The sequence below is a fragment of the Chelonia mydas genome, chromosome 8, assembly GCF_015237465.2.
Source record: "Chelonia mydas isolate rCheMyd1 chromosome 8, rCheMyd1.pri.v2, whole genome shotgun sequence".
Lineage (NCBI taxonomy): Eukaryota > Metazoa > Chordata > Testudines > Cheloniidae > Chelonia > Chelonia mydas.
Window position 1 is genome coordinate 4,984,838 of NC_057854.1, and position 15,452 is coordinate 5,000,289.

Consider the following 15,452-nt stretch of genomic DNA (forward strand, 5'->3'; position numbering starts at 1 on the left):
GAATACAGACTAACACGGCTGCTACTCTGAAACCTTTGGACTTCGGGTATTGTTGCTCTCTGTTCATGCAAGAAGGACCAGGGAAGTGGGAGAGTGAAGGAATAAGCTCTCTAACAGGGTGAGGGATGAGTTTGTTGACCATTTACTGAGTCACGGACCAAAGACATTAAGGATCACTGGATTTGATGCCTAAGGCAGCCCTCTGTTTATTCAGCCAGCTGTGGTAAGATTGTCATCCAGCCAAACCCACATCTAGCATACGAGTGCTACACAAGAGGCATTGCTGGGCATCAGTGTTCAGCACACACCCTTCCCTGGACTTCCCACGCAGATTAGTCCTGCTAGAGCAATCTGCGCAGGTAGGGGGTGTCGTTGCCTTTGCTTGCCCTGGGGGCATATACGTTCAACCAGATTTACCTCGTCCTGATCCCCAAGGCCTCCCCTGGGATGCTCCATCGTCTCTCTGGGTTCTTACACAGATCCCATGACTGCAGCTAGAAGTAAGTCTGCTGCGAAAAGTGATATTTGTATGTCTGTTAATATCACTTTTCACAGCAGACCTACTCAGCCCTGGCAAGCTCGGGGACAAATTAAGCCCTGGATGGGGAGGTAGGTACAGAGCCAGTGGGGGCATGGGCGATGGGACACTGGGGGAGACAGTGGGGACCAGAGGGGATGGTGCGGGTGGGCTTGGGCCAGAGCCTGCCACCGAGCAGCCAGGGAATGGAGCCCAAAGTCCCACACCCCGGGGACAGAGTCTGAAGCCCCATGGCTGGAGCCTGCCATCTGCCACCCCAGGGCTGAAGTGCAATCCCACCTCCCCCGGGAAGGTGGGGAACTCACTGGCTGCCTGCTCCTGCAGGCAGAGTCTCTCAAGAGGAGGGTGGGGCCCAACCACTGCTGGTGGCTCCTGGGGAGAGGGCTGCTGTTTTCCCCCCTCTGTCCCCATCACTGCCCAGGAAGCTGTGGCCGCCAGAAAAGCTCCTGGTGGCTGCATACGGCCACGGTGGCCGCATTTGAGAAACACTGCTCTAATCACCGTATCCAATTACAAAGAATAAAGAACGACGAGAAGCATTTGAAGTGTCTGTATGTGTCAGAGCAGGGCAAATACTGCAAATACATTTCATAACAATCTTCCTGAACTGACTAATGAGTCAGCTCTGGCCATGCCTGTAGCCTGGCTGTGTTCACTTTCCAGGAACTCTCAAGAGGTCACATTTTTATTCACATGAATGCCTGCGGAGAGCGTGCGCTAAGCTTGCAAGCTGGAGTATTCACACCCAGAGAGGTATGTTTAATAATAGATGGGAAGCTGCTTCAAAGAGCAGGGGGATGGAATTCCTTCAAGCCCTTCACCAGATCCCTGGCACAGAGGCATCTGAGCCATGTCCCTCATAGCCAGGACCTCAGATGAACGCATAGTTCCTCTGTGTGGCTGGGAGGAGAAGAAATTAAATTTGAGCTTGGGTCGGCAACCAATAAATCTGATGGTTTTTCTAGGAATGATGTCACTTCAGGCAAAGTCCGTTCAATTTAGTAAGGAAAAAGATTAACATTTTCTTTAATTCCCTAATCCTGTTTATCCGATCCCTCTTACTGAGGAGATCAGCGCTGCGGTGGCTTCTTTGGGTTCTTCTCCAGATGATAAGACATTCATGGACTTGAAAAAATGCCACTGAACATACGTGACTATTCATAGCTAAGCGACAGCTCAAATTTGGAATATCAAATACCAGCCCCTTGCAGCAAACTGTCTGCGATCAGCCCAAGAGAGAATAACCGTACCGTCAAAATTCAAGTGCTTTCAAATGGTCATGACACATAGAATGCCAGCCCGTCGCAAAGAGGAGGCATTTATTAAAGAAAACTGCTGCAGCTGTAGACACAAGCAAACAGGCTTCCACCCAGCTGGTCTTTGTTTACCAGGGCTTGTCTGGGTCTCTGCATGGCAATCAGAGAAATCTAGTGGTTGAATTATCTACTGCAAGTAAATGTATCGTTACACAAAGAACAGATACATTCCATGGAAATACGATCCCCTGGCAATGGAGAAAAGGGCTAAATGAATCATGCCAATTATTTGCTGCCAATTATTTGGATGTATGGGGATTAAAATAATTGGTTCCACCACCTGTTACATTAACCCTTAAAAAACAATGGCTACAGAAACTGAAGTTTTCTGATTTCCACTGCCTTCAATATGGGGAAGACAGTTCTTTCCAGAGCTGCACCATATCTTCAATCCAGCTTACTCCAAGGAAATGTAATAGACAAAATAGATGCCATGAGGTACTCAGATATGATGGTGATGAGGATCACACAAGATGACAGGTAAATAGATAGGGGTGTGTGGGGGGATAGCTAGATATTTAGCGAGAGAGGTAGGGGGTGGGTGTGTGGCTGTATAGATCGATCCTATAGTTTATTTGCTGAATAGAGATACAGAAATAGGGATCTGCTTTCCTAAAAAGTGACTGAAAATTTATTTCTATATTACCTATTCCAGTTTAGTATATACCTATTTAGCAGTCCAAGGTGCTCACTGCAGACGTCTATGACATCTACGTTCACAGGCAGTGCCTTTAGCTTTGTGCTACTAAATTCACCTCTGCCCTCATTCCTCTTAATCATGAGCTTGTTAAATATCTACAGCCAGTTGTGATATCAGATTTCACGTACACACATGGGGCCAAATTCATCCCTGGTGTCACTCCGTTGACTCCAATGCTGCACCAGTGAACAATGTGGAACATGAGTACTTGTGGCACCTTAGAGACTAACCAATTTCTTTGAGCATAAGCTTTCGTGAGCTACAGCTCACTTCATCGGATGCTCATGAAAGTTTGTGCTCAGATAAATTGGTTAGTCTCTAAGGTGCCACAAGTACTCCTTTTCTTTTTGCGAATACAGACTAACACGGCTGCTACTCTGAAAAATGTGGAACATGTTATCCAGGATAATAGCGTGTGAACATACTGATTGGGTGGACAAGCTCTGGGGGGAAAGGAGTCAGTTAAGATGGTTGGTAATGATTACGCAGAGTTCTCTACCCTAAACTGGCTCTGGGCTGTGCACCATATTAAAATTCCCACTGTGCTTTGCAAGTGTCACCTAGTAAATCAATGTAATTTGTATTGTGTAACCCACTGTGCAAAACAGGAAGTTCTCACTCAGTTGGTTAATGACAACATGATCACTGCTGGGTATTTAAGGTGGTTTTTAAACTCTCAGGCCAAAAAGGTCAATGAAAGGAACACGAATTTGATGTCAGGAAAGTGGCTGCATTTGGCTTTCTGTGGTATGAAGAAAAAACCGTCCAGTGTGGGGTTAGGGGAAATGGAAACAAAACTTCTCAGCAGCAATGAATGGTGTGACTTCTGGGTAATTGCCCTGCTGTCCAATCCTCGACCAGTAGGAAGAAATCAGCTGTGAAGGAGACTGGGCCAGATGCAGAAATTTTTAAAGGGACCCTTTCCACCTGGAGAAGATCTCCCTGAGAGAGGATGTATTACTGTCTGCACAGGGTACAAGCCAAGCATGATGGGTCCAGCTAAACTATGGTTTTGGTGGTTTTTATGCATATGACCCTATTTATTAGGTTGTAAGCAACAGCAAAAATTAGCCCAAATCAACCGGCAGGCCTGCTTCAAAGCCATGACAAGCCCCACACCTGCGGCTGCACTCAGGGTTGAACGACAAACAGTTAACCAAAGGAACTCCCCTTCCCTCTTTCTCCAGTCCATCACTAGTTATTTCAGCAATGGGCACAGTATTCCCATACCCCATAGATCCCTCTCAATTCAACCCCCACTCCGAGCATGTGCTGAGAACTGCTGAAATAAGGTCCCTTTTGTTAAATGAAGGAGTGAGCAGAAGGGGAGGTTCTTTAGTAACAGATCTTCCATTCAAACCCTGGGCACAGCCTTAGGTGTGGGGCTACTGCTGACTGCCAGCAACAGCAGTGTCATGAGAGAAGGGGCTAAGTAGCCCTGGATCCAGAGACCAGGACCTGCCACTCTTGGTGATCAGGGATATATTTCCTCATGCATTCAAAGGTGTGGACTATTGACCAGGGCAGGTCAATATTAGGGAAGACAGTTCCTTTGCTCTGCATGAATTTCCCACCCCACATGCGGTCCCCAAACATGCCTAGTGGGGGGAACAAATGCAGCTGAAAAAATACCTTGAGCTTAAGGTTGTTATATTCTCAGTAGTTACCCCTGCTCTTAGGACTAGCCGATAGATGGAGCAGCATGGGTCGCCGATACCGAATATCTGACCTTCACCGAAAGGCTTTGCTTTTCTAGCGCTGTTTGCTGTTCTGGCCCCCGACCAGCGTAAAGGACCCGTGTGCGGGTGTCTGTTGCCGGGGGACGGAATACTGTCCCCACTCTTCGGGTTGAAATTATATCCACGCTCAGTGTAACTTGAAATGCCGAAGGGCACAGTCCACCCAGGTATAAAACACGTGCATCACATACACCCAGACGGGAGATCTGGTGAGCAAGTTCCATGCCCTTGCAGCCCATTACACAGCCGCTCTGGTCTGGTCCGCAATGGCTGCATCTAATTCAGCCAATGCCTAGAGCCCCCCCCCCCCCTTTTCTGCCTTGGGAACAGGTGGAGGCTTCCGCACCTTTACTCATGCTTTCTATTCATTTGCTTAGTCTTTTTTTAACTCAGGGAGCCCGCAAGGAACAGACAAACCTCCTCCTCCAAGCAGGTTGGATATGCAAACATACTTTATATAATGTAGGATTTGCCGAGCCGCAGAGAGTACAATAAAGTTAATAGGGTGCCCTCATTTCCCCAGGAATGCATTATATAAAACGGCCTTTGCCACGTCATTGTACTGTGGAGTGACAGAAGACTAGATTAATAGTTCTCCGGGCTAGCCAGAATATCATATCGCCTTCATGCCCCGCACAGAGACGCATGAATATATATGACAAAACGTCATGTGACTATGGATCTATACATTTCTAATTGCATTCCAGTGGAGGGGAAGGGTGGTTTTATAACTACAGAACGGGACTGGTATGATCTGGATTCAATTCCCAGCTGTGGTGTGGACTCGTGTGTGGCCTGGAGGAAATCTCTTGATCTCCCTGGGTGTCACTTTCCCACCGCGCTAACAGGGATAATAGAAAGCATATTTTCTCCCACCCTCTGTCTGTCTTGTCTCTTTAAACTGCAAACTTTGGAGCAGGGATGGCCTCCGACCATGAGAAGTCATTACAGGAGACTGCTCACAGCTCCGGGTGCCCCGGCGAGGCAAACAAGAGTAGGGAAAGCGAGGGCGCAACATGGGAAAGAAACGCGCACTCATCCTTCGTGAATGGGATGATTTCCTCGCGCTCCCTCGGCGCCTGTCGTTCACTCTGTACCTTCCTCAGCCCGCACGGACATCCGTCTCTCCAGCTCCGGTGAACTCCCCGCAGGGAGCCAAGCCCTGGCCCAGGGGGGCAGTGCCTTGCAGCCGAGCCGGGCGAGCGGGGCGCAGGCAGGAACACCGGCGCGGCAAGCGGAGCGCTTGCATAAGCCGCCCAGTCCCCTCCCAGGTGGTCTGCTGGGCACCGGCACCGCACCAACAGCCCAGGGGGATGCTGCAGGCGGGCGCGGGGGGTCAGAGGCACCTTTCCCCCCAGACCCTCCCCCTGGATGCCGCAAGCTGAGCCCACGGCTCCGCGTCTCGCCCTCCGAGCCAACCCCAGCCCCTCCCGTCGGCGGTTATGAAACGCCGCCTGCAAGGTTCGTTTCACAACAGGGGCGGGCCTGAGCCGGTCGCCAATGGGCAGGCGCCGGAGCCGCATCACATGGGGGCTGCTCTAGATTTTACGTAATGTAGTTTTGTGCAAGCAACAAAAGCGTTTGCAAGCCGCGGGGGGTGGGGGGGGGGCAACACCCCCCGACAAATCGCTCCTCGGGGATGGAGCCGGGCTGCTCCAGCCCCGGGGAAGTGGCTGCACCCACCTGGCCCCCCTCTGCCTTCCTCCCGGGGAAGAGGAGGGTGGGAGGAGCAGCCTCCTCCCCCAGGCAGGGCAGCAGAAGGGATGCGAAAGGGGAGATCCGGGGAAACCTGCTGCTTGGTCAGAGCGGGTCGGAGACGGGGACCCCGGCACGCAGGAAGGGGGAAGGAAAAGCGCGGAGGGGGTGTCACCCGCGGGGAGCCCGAGCGAGCCCCGCTGCCCCCGGGGGGTGCACGCCAGCCAGGAGCGGCGGGCGAGGATGGGGTAAAGGGCGTGGGAGGGTCCTTGGGTGCATCCGGATGGGTCCCGCAGCAGCAGCCCCCCCGGCGCGGCGCTGAGCCCGGGCAGGGGCTGGGCGGCCGGCGAGCCCGAGGAGGAGGCAGGCGTCCGAGGAAAGCGCTGGGGGCAGGAGACAGGGGTCACCCCGAGCAACCTGCGCGGGTCCCGGGCAGCCAGGGGAAGGAGAAGCCAGGACAGAGCTGCGCCCCTCGCCTTGTTTAGGGGCTCAGCCCCGCTCCCCATCTCCCCTGCTCGCCGGGGCGCAGTGTCCCCTGCTCCAGGGGCGCATCCCCCCGCGCCCGCCCATGCGGCGCGCCGCTGCCCCGGGAAGGTCGCGGTAGCTCCCCGCGATGGAAGTTTTCCTCTGCCCCGCTTGTCGGTTTGTCCTGTGGGACCCGGTGACCGTCTCCTGCGGCCACTCGTTCTGCAAGCGGTGCCTGGGCGACGCGCTGCCCTCCCGCTGCCTTCTGTGCCGGGGGAGGTTGAAACTCCTGGGCGTGAGGGCTGTTCAGGGCAACGTCCTGCTGGGCAGCCTGCTGGAGAAGTGCCTGGACCGGGACACCAAGCTGGCCCGGCTGCAAAGCCACCTGCAAGATCTGCTCAGGAGCCGCGACTACAGGGCCGCTCTGAGGACAACCCAGAAGGGGCTCGAACTGGGTAAGCGTGGCGGGGGGTCAAGGGTCTGGGGGTGGTGGGGAGGGAGGCTGGTCAATGTCTGGATCCAGGCACCCAAACAAAGCGAACCCCCACCCGTTCCTGGTTATGTAACTTCTCGCCAGGCGCGCCTGCTTGTGAGGCTGCGGCGTCTCTCTCGTTATCAGTTTCCTGTCAATGAAGAGCCGCTTTATTAGCTGAGATGGGGACCCCACCATCAGAGCTCCGCGCACGAAGCCGGGACTTCGCCCGGTGTCACCGACGGATGCAGCTGAAGCCAAGCTCATTTTCACCAGGCTTGCGCAGATGAAGGGCTTAATTCCTCCAAACCCCACCCCGCAGGACTTTTAAAAGAGCACTTTTATTATCATCTGTGCCAAAGCTCCAAAGTTCAGATAGTGACAGCCCTCCGCTTGGCATGCAGTTGCCGATATTTTCTTTTGCAAGCCCTGCGCCCTGTTTACGTTATTCCCCTGCAGGTATATAGCTTCCCTCCATGCATGTGAGCAGTCATCGCTCTTCCTTCAGGGGCAACTTCTTCAGCAGGGCGAGGGGTACAATTGCTGGGGCAAATTCCGCTGTCAGCCACTAGTCCAAAGGGTTTCATGTGGGTAAGTGGCAGCGGAATCGGAGCCATTATTTACAGGGGGGGGGGGGGGGGCTGTGAGTTTATGAGAGGATGGGAGGGAAACAGCTGGTTTAGAAGTTGGAAGACCAGTAGCTGCAGAGTGCTCACATCCAGCGGTGTATCAGTCCCAGAGGAAGTTCTTTGCCCAGCTTTGCAGATCACAGGGGCTGGAGCCGTTTGGAAAAGGGCTATGAAGATGGAAAATCATCAGCAGGGTTGTGAGACCATCACCGTGTATCCACCCACAGTTACACCTGTCTGAGTCACCGCTGCCTCTTGGGAGAGTGCAGCCACGGCAAAGACTCTTAGCCAAGGTTTGACTAATTCTCTACTCTCCCAGGTCTCCAAGGGCCAGGGCTGGATCCTGCAGTCTTCTTTTAGGATTGACCTCCAGGGGAAATTTGCCGGCAGGATCAGGCCCTGTATTTTCTGAACATAGGAGGGAATGTGGATTGCTCCTAGGACAGCAACAATACTGAGTACCACTTAGGGTTTAGCTAGAGTTTTGCATTTCCAATGCATGGCACAAAGATTGATTCATTAATCACCATAGTACCAGCACCTGGGAATGCAGTGTTTCTATGTAACTAATTTGCTGATGGCTAATAAATCCTCACTGTGTCCTGAGCAGATCCTTTTATCCAACATATTAACAAAAGGCATGCATCACTTTTCAGCATCACGATTGCTTGATCAACAGTCTTGAAGCAAATGCATGCCTGTGTGTTAATTAACATTTTCATTACTGTTTTATTTTACATCATGGGATTCCTGTAAAAGAAATGTAAGAAAAATGTTCAAAGTTCCAAATCCTTGTTACACTATATGTGTGCTCCAAAGGTTCTTGGTTCTATGCTTACCATCTCCCCAACTTGTCTTTATTCTTATCATTTGGATTGCTGTTGCATCAGTCTCCTGGTGCTTGGCGTTGTACAAACACAGAGAAAATATTCAATCCCTGCCCAGAAGAACTTCCCATCTTGGTTATGGATACTGCCTGTCTATAAACAACGTTTTAAAAAATTGTGTTATTTTCAAGGGAAATGCAAAAGCACTTTGCAGTTAACCAAAGGCAGTGGTTTGTTAATCCATCAGTTGCCTTATGTCACTTTTGCCAATGAGCTAGTGTATCAGTGGGAATTGTGGACCTCTCCTTAACTTATAGTGGCAATCAAGATTATGAAATACCATTAGGCAACAGCCACAGACGTAAAACAGAACATTCACAAAAAGAACATCTAGCCAGATCTTGAACTTTCCCCCGCAAGCTCAAGTTCACATGTGTCTCGGTGCACGTGGCAAATAAACCCGATCTGTAGGCATCATTAAACCTGTGAATACTAATGGCCATGGCATTCTGTCTTTACACACACATGAAGGGGACAGGTGAAGTAGTGCAAAATAGTCACACCCTAGCTCTTCCCCTCTGGATTCTGAGCTCCGCTCAGACCCCAAATGAAAAATGAGTTGTGATTTCACCGTGGTTTCCATTTCTCCTCTTAACAAAACACACTGCACAGCTCAGTTTGGTTGGCAGTCCTGGCTCAAAGACTAGCATTGGGAGGAGGGGCTGCATCTCCTTCTATTATATATATAGTACTATCACCCAGGAGAGGAGACCCAGTCAGAGATCAGAGCCCCGTTGTGCTAGGCACCAAGCAGATAAGTAAGGAAAGGCAACTGCTACTCCAGAGAGCTCATTCTCCAGGATTATGACAAGACACAACAGGTGCATCCGATGAAGTGAGCTGAAGCTCACGAAAGCTTATGCTCAAATAAATTGGTTAGTCTCTAAGGTGCCACAAGTACTCCTTTTCTTTTTGCGAATACAGACTAACATGGCTGTTACTCTGAAACAGGTGGATAAAGAGACACATGGGGATGTGGGCAAGGTTACAGTAAAGACAGGTATGTTTGCATGAATAAATAGTCTCATTGGCCATCACAGTCACAGCTGTCTGCCCGCCAGGACTGCGGCTCATTGGCAGAACTGCATCGGAGCCTAGGCCTGGAACGGCAGAGGATTCAGGTACACTGGCAGTGTTGTGTGCTTGGGAAACGTACCTAGCAAACCAAGCCCAAATCCGCTGCACACCCCAAATACCCTCAGGCTTATACAGAGCAATCCACCAGAGCATATGTTCAGAGCGCTTACGATTGTTTTATTATGGAGAAGAGAGTGCTGCTAACATTTCAGCAGCGTGTCTTCTTCAGAGCGGTTTTGCTAGAATCTCTTATCTGTAGTTAAATTACTATAACTGCTTGGAAAGCGTTTCCAGTTTGTTGCTCAATTTTAGCCCAAGGCCCTTTTCCTCTTTGGCTACAGAGCAGTCCTTGGCTGAGTTTTCTTAGAGCTTAGAGTGGGAGTTTAACACTCACATCAAGCAGCAGATTTTTGCCCCCCTTAGTCATAAAATCATAGAATCACCGAAATGTAGGACTGGAAGGGACCTCGAGAAGTCGTCAAGTCCAGCTTCCTGTACTAAGGCAGGGCCAAATAAACCCAGACCATCCCTCTCTAACCTATTCTTAAAATCTTGCCATGATGGGGATTTTACAACCTCTCGTGGATGCCTATTCCAGAACTTAACTACCTTTATAGTTAGAAAGTTTTCCTAATACCTAACCTGAAGCTGCAGATTAACATCACTTCTTATCCTGCCTTCAGTGGACATGGAGAACATTTGATCACCATCCTCCTTAGAACAGCCCTTCACACATATGAAGACTGTCATCAGTTCCCTCCTCTGTCTTCTTTTCTCAAGACTATTCTTTGTCCACAAATGAATTTCCAGAGGTGGATGCCTGGCCACTGCGTTTATGTTCACTCAGAAGGATGGCACCGCACCTGCCCTTGTTATAGCTTGGTTCTGGGTCGCTGCTGTCAAGCTCTCACTTTAACGCACCAGGGCAGCCCAAACGAAACCCACCCGAGTAAACCCCCTGCAGGGTGACGGCTTCCCCAGCACAAACACGGAGGCGATGTTATCGAGCTGGCCTTTCCTCACATTCCGAAGTTAGAATCTGGAGTGGTCGGGGAGATGAGCCTTCCTGGGAGTGCTGGAGAGCCAGCAGTGTAATTAGTGCAGGGGTATTTTCTCTCTCTAATCTGCTGTGCATCACCAGCTGTGGAGTACAGAGACGGGCAGGGGGTTCACAGCCAGGCTTTCTCATTGATTAAGCTTGTACCCATCAGCAGTCATGTAACATTCTCACGAGGAGTGACTGAAAGAGCGAAAAAGAAAAGGAGGACTTGTGGCACCCTAGAGACTAACCAATTTATTTGAGCATAAGCTTTTGTGAGCTACAGCTCACTTCATCGGATGCATTCAGCTGTAGCTCACGAAAGCTTACGCTCAAATAAATTGGTGAGTCTCTAAGGTGCCACAAGTACTCCTTTTCTTTTTGTGAATACAGACTAACACGGCTGCTACTCTGAAACCTGAAAGAGAGAAAATATTCATAGACAGACTGCTTGGCCAGGAAAATTACCAGCACATTGGGGGATAGGTGGCCCCCTCTGCAAATTAATACATGGTATGACCGGTTGACCCAGGGAGCCTTTTAGCTACAAGTCATCGGCTGAAATCCAGCCTAGGTCAGTAGGGTCTGAAAGTAATATCATCTTATGCTTATCCGGTAACCTCTATGAAATTAGAATTGGGGGTGTTAGTGAACGAGTGGCCATGTGACATCAGCAGTCCCCCTGGAATCCACAGTGGAAGTGCTGGAAGAAAGGCAAACGTTAGAGGTGATCCCACCAGGTCAGTGGATGAGGCCCAGTGTAAGCGTCTGTCCAGGAGCTAGCAGAGGTCTGTAGAACTGGCACTACGGCACCTTTCGTTGGTACTAAAGCGGGGAACTTCAAAGGTGCCCAGCTGCTATTAATCTGTCATTGAGAACTGAAGTCCTCGCTCCCGTAGGCTGCTTTGGGGAATCTCAGTCTAAATTTATACTTGAAAACATAGAGCCAGAACCTCAGCAGGTGTAAATTGGTGTAGATGCATTGAATTTATGCTGATTTACACCAGCTGGGAATCTGGCCAATAAGGGATACAGATTCCCTCTCTTTGTTCCATATTCCTCCTCCATCCATCTTCCTTGACATGGAAATCGCAAACACTTGGTCAGACGGATTCAGAGGCTGTCTAGTGTCCCTGCAGCCTATGGGTCCTCAGCCAAAATGTTGTTTTGTAATGTCTCACAGCAGCATCGCTCAGTGACTCACACCCCTGGGCCTTCTATGGCAACAGCCCACCACAGGGACTATTTATATTCTTTCTCCAGCCACAGAAGCACAGCTGTGTCCCAAAAGACTGCTCCTGGATGTCTGGAGAACAGCCCCTTCCCCCCCCCCCCCCACCAACCTTGAACCAAAGGTCCTGTTCTTGAAAGGCAGCTCTAATATGCATGGTCAGATTCCACTCAGTTGAGGTCTTGCTAAGAGATTGGGTACATCAGGATAAATTGGAATGAAGGGAAATTGAAGCCTGGATATTTGGGGTGGGAAAGGGGAATCCCTAGGTTTCGTAGATTGTTGAATAGTCTCTGAAGGGATGCTGGCTGTGATTCAGCCTTATTACACCAAGCAACTGAGATTAAAAACCAGGGAGCAGTTCAGCATTAGCAAGGAAAGGGACTAGATGAAATGGAAGCTCTGATTCCCTGTCTCTAAGCAGTCTGATTTGTAATTGATTGCTCTGCTTGTTATTCTGTCCTTTTCCCATAGCCTGTGTCTGGCTCATCTATTCGGGAGAGAGATTGTCTCTTACTCTGTGTTTTTACAGCACCAAGCACAGTGGGGCCCCAATCTTTGCTGGTCCTTAGGCATTACGATAATAAACATGATTCATTATTCTACGGGTGGGTAGTTTACTTGGGATACCCTAAGTAAGTAGAACTGGTCAAAAACTTTCAGTTGAAAAACAGTTTTCTTCATGTTTTATGTATCATTTTCATTTTTTACTGATCAGTTTTCAGTTTGTTTTCTTTTGTTTTTGACGCTTGTACCACTCTGGATCGGACCAATTCACCATGCGCCAGGCTTCTGCAAAAAATCAGAAGTACACCCTAAATGAAAAGTGTCTATTTCAAAATTGAAAAAAAAATCATTTTTGAGAAATTTCCAAACCATGGGAATATAGTAATGCAGATAAAAGAAATCCTTGTAAATATTTGTGGATCAAAAATGAAAAACCGGGCCCATTTTGAAACCCAGCAGAATTAAAACAGCTTTGAAAATTTCAGAGTTTTCATGAATTAAGGTCTGGAATTATAGAGTCTTTAGCTTTGTTGACCAACTCTAGTTTAATCGTAGCCTGCTTTTGCATTACCAGTTCCTGTTATAAAATATTGACATCTGTGACTCACGTCAGACTGGATCATCTAGTTAGCTGGATAAGATCTCTTAGTCATGTGTCTGATGTGAATATTCTACTCTGAGAGTGCTAACCTGCATATTCATTGCCTTACGGACTCTTCTGCATCCTGGCCTGAAATTAAGTCATTAACAAAAAATAATTAGGGCCAACAGTGTGAATTTAGTGGTGACAGAATCATGGCATAAGTTGATCAGAATGCAAATGCAAGTGTATGTGATAACATAGTGCAAGTCTCACCAATTTGGCATACAATGAGTGTGCAAAACAGTTGTCACAACTGTTTTATCCTGTTGGCTGGCTTTCCTTCTACACCCTCTCCTCCACGCTCCGATGTGCAAGCTATGCTTATTTTGCCTTGTCCATCCAATGCCAAGTCAGTGCAAGTTACACTACTTACCCCTGACACCTGTTTTCTGAGGTTGTACTCCCCCCTTCCTCCCAGCTGCGTTTGTCCAGGAGATTTCCATAGGACTTGCACCTGTTTGCACTAGGTCAGAATGTGGTTTGCCGTGTATAGGAGATCCTGAGTGCAGACATTGTATTAACAGCACTGAGGGCTTCTGCCTGCAGCTCCTGATGATGTTTCGCTGAGGCTGTGCCGGTCGGAGGTGTATGTGGCCCTGCAGCAGTATTCAGAGGCGCTGGAGGATTTGGAGGTGGTGTGCCGGAGTGAGCCAGAAGAGTTTGAGGTGTGTCAGTGCGTGGCTAGTGGGTTTGTTCTGCTACAAGAAGGTGGATGGGGCACTTGCTGTGGGCTACAAGGGCTCCTTGAAACAAAACGTGGTGCAAAATGTTGAGCTTGAGCTGTGGGACTGTAGCCGTCTGCTCACAGGGACAGGGGGATTTCATTCCTGGGACGGTTAGAACTCTAAATAGGGGGTTAAAAATGCTGGCGAGCTCTCCCTCCCCGCTTCTCCAGAGGGCTTCATTTGGCCCCAGGCATCTCCCTGATCTTGTTTTGCCACAGTTCTACGGACCCCTGCCCTGCCCTGGAGAGAGTTAGAGCTGTCCAAAGGAGATGGGGAGGGGGTCCTACAAATATTTAAGAGCAAAATTTGAATCTGTTATGAAACAGGACGCACCTAGCAACTTATCTGCTGGTGCACGAGGATTCAGCTCTGGGACTCAGAACTCTCAGAATATCAGGGTTGGAATGGACCTCAGGAGGTCATCTAGTCCAACCCCTGCTCAAAGCAGGACCAATCCCCAATTTTTGCCCCAAATCCCTAAATGGCCCCCTCAAGGATTGAACTCACAACTCTGGGTTTAGCAGGCCAATGCTCAAGTCACTGAGCTATCCCTCCCCTTCTCCAGCTGCTGCAGTTTTAGAGGGTCTTCTCCATTAAACCTCTTCCCCCCTCCAGCTCAGGGTGCTTTGCCTTTTGGCCACTCTTCCTGAAATCCATGGGCAGATCAGCATCCCATGAGTCTTAGGGCCTGATCCAATGCCTGTTATAAAAATTGAGACTCTTTCCATTGACTCTAATGGGCATTGGATCAGGCTTTAACTTGCTAGACTATCAAGCGCACACCATTTGTTTTGTGCATTGCAATGCTCCACCACAATGCGACGCCTCTGTGTTGTCATGTGATGCTGTAAACTATCGAGCCTTTGAGGACAGACATTCACAGGTGGGAACCCTTCCCTCATCCCTTCTCTTGGGAAATCAGATGGTGTTTTCCAAGGTGCTTTTGGCAGGAAGTTCATCCCTTATATAATTAGTGTTGCAAAGGCACAAGGAGACCAGGCCATATTTTGTTACCGCTGGCACAGCTGTTGTTCCCTTGTATGTTGCCAGGCAAAATAGAGTTGTTTTCTCTATGGTGAGATCTCTGTGGCTCACTAAATGCTGGAAGTAGGTGCTTTCTTCTTGGCTTTCCCCCCACAGGCCAGGTACAACAGGACGTTTGCTAGACAAGCCCAGTATAAAAGGAGATATATGCATGGCTCCCTCCCACCTCCAGCGCCCTGCTAGAGATTTCAGGCCAGACCTTGAAGGGGAAAGGCAGCTCGGTCTCCAGCCTGCCTGCTTAAACTGAGCTGGCTGATTATGCCAGACTATGGGCCCATGGTTTCTTTATGACACAGGCTCTTGTTCACCACGGGTGGAGCTGACCTCTTTTTCTTTGGCCCTCGTTCAGCGTCTGTGAGCAAGGGAGTAGCATGGCCTTTTGCATAATATGACAGTGACAAATGTTCATGCCGTTTGATTTTTCTGAGCTCACTTGCCCAGGTTTTGGAGAGATCTGGTTTCTCTGTGTGTGTTTGCACAATGTGGGCTGGATTCTCTGTGGCGTTGTGGCCTCTTTATACTTCTCCAGCTACACAAGGGCAGCCAGATCTCCCCATGAGGGACTACTCTCAGCATAAGTGGGTCCCCATGGGAAGAGCGGGCATGGCTGGCTCTGTGCTGTCTTCCCTTGCAGCCCACTGTGTACCAGGGGCACATCAAGGAAAAGAGAGAGCATGGCTGGAGTGAACTGGAGGTTTGGGGGCTGTGGGCAATCGGATGTAAATTACAGCAGCCTTGAGGTTGC

General features: G+C 49.6%; 1 protein-coding gene across 4 annotated transcripts in view; it reads left to right on the top strand.

The window, feature by feature from the left end:
- The first annotated feature begins 5,865 nt into the window (after positions 1 to 5,865).
- The window catches only part of LOC102944512 (LON peptidase N-terminal domain and RING finger protein 1), a 77,047-nt gene continuing 67,460 nt past the window's right edge, over positions 5,866 to 15,452 (top strand). For 2 of the 4 annotated variants that reach the window (XM_043552718.1, XM_043552717.1), the window contains exons 1-2: positions 5,866 to 6,908; positions 13,485 to 13,603. In XM_043552718.1, the coding sequence (XP_043408653.1) occupies positions 6,602 to 6,908; positions 13,485 to 13,603 (426 nt within the window). In that variant the 5' untranslated portion in view covers positions 5,866 to 6,601. The remainder of the gene's footprint in view (positions 6,909 to 13,484; positions 13,604 to 15,452) is intronic. The other 2 variants (XM_043552719.1, XM_007058424.4) reach the window with 2 other exon arrangements.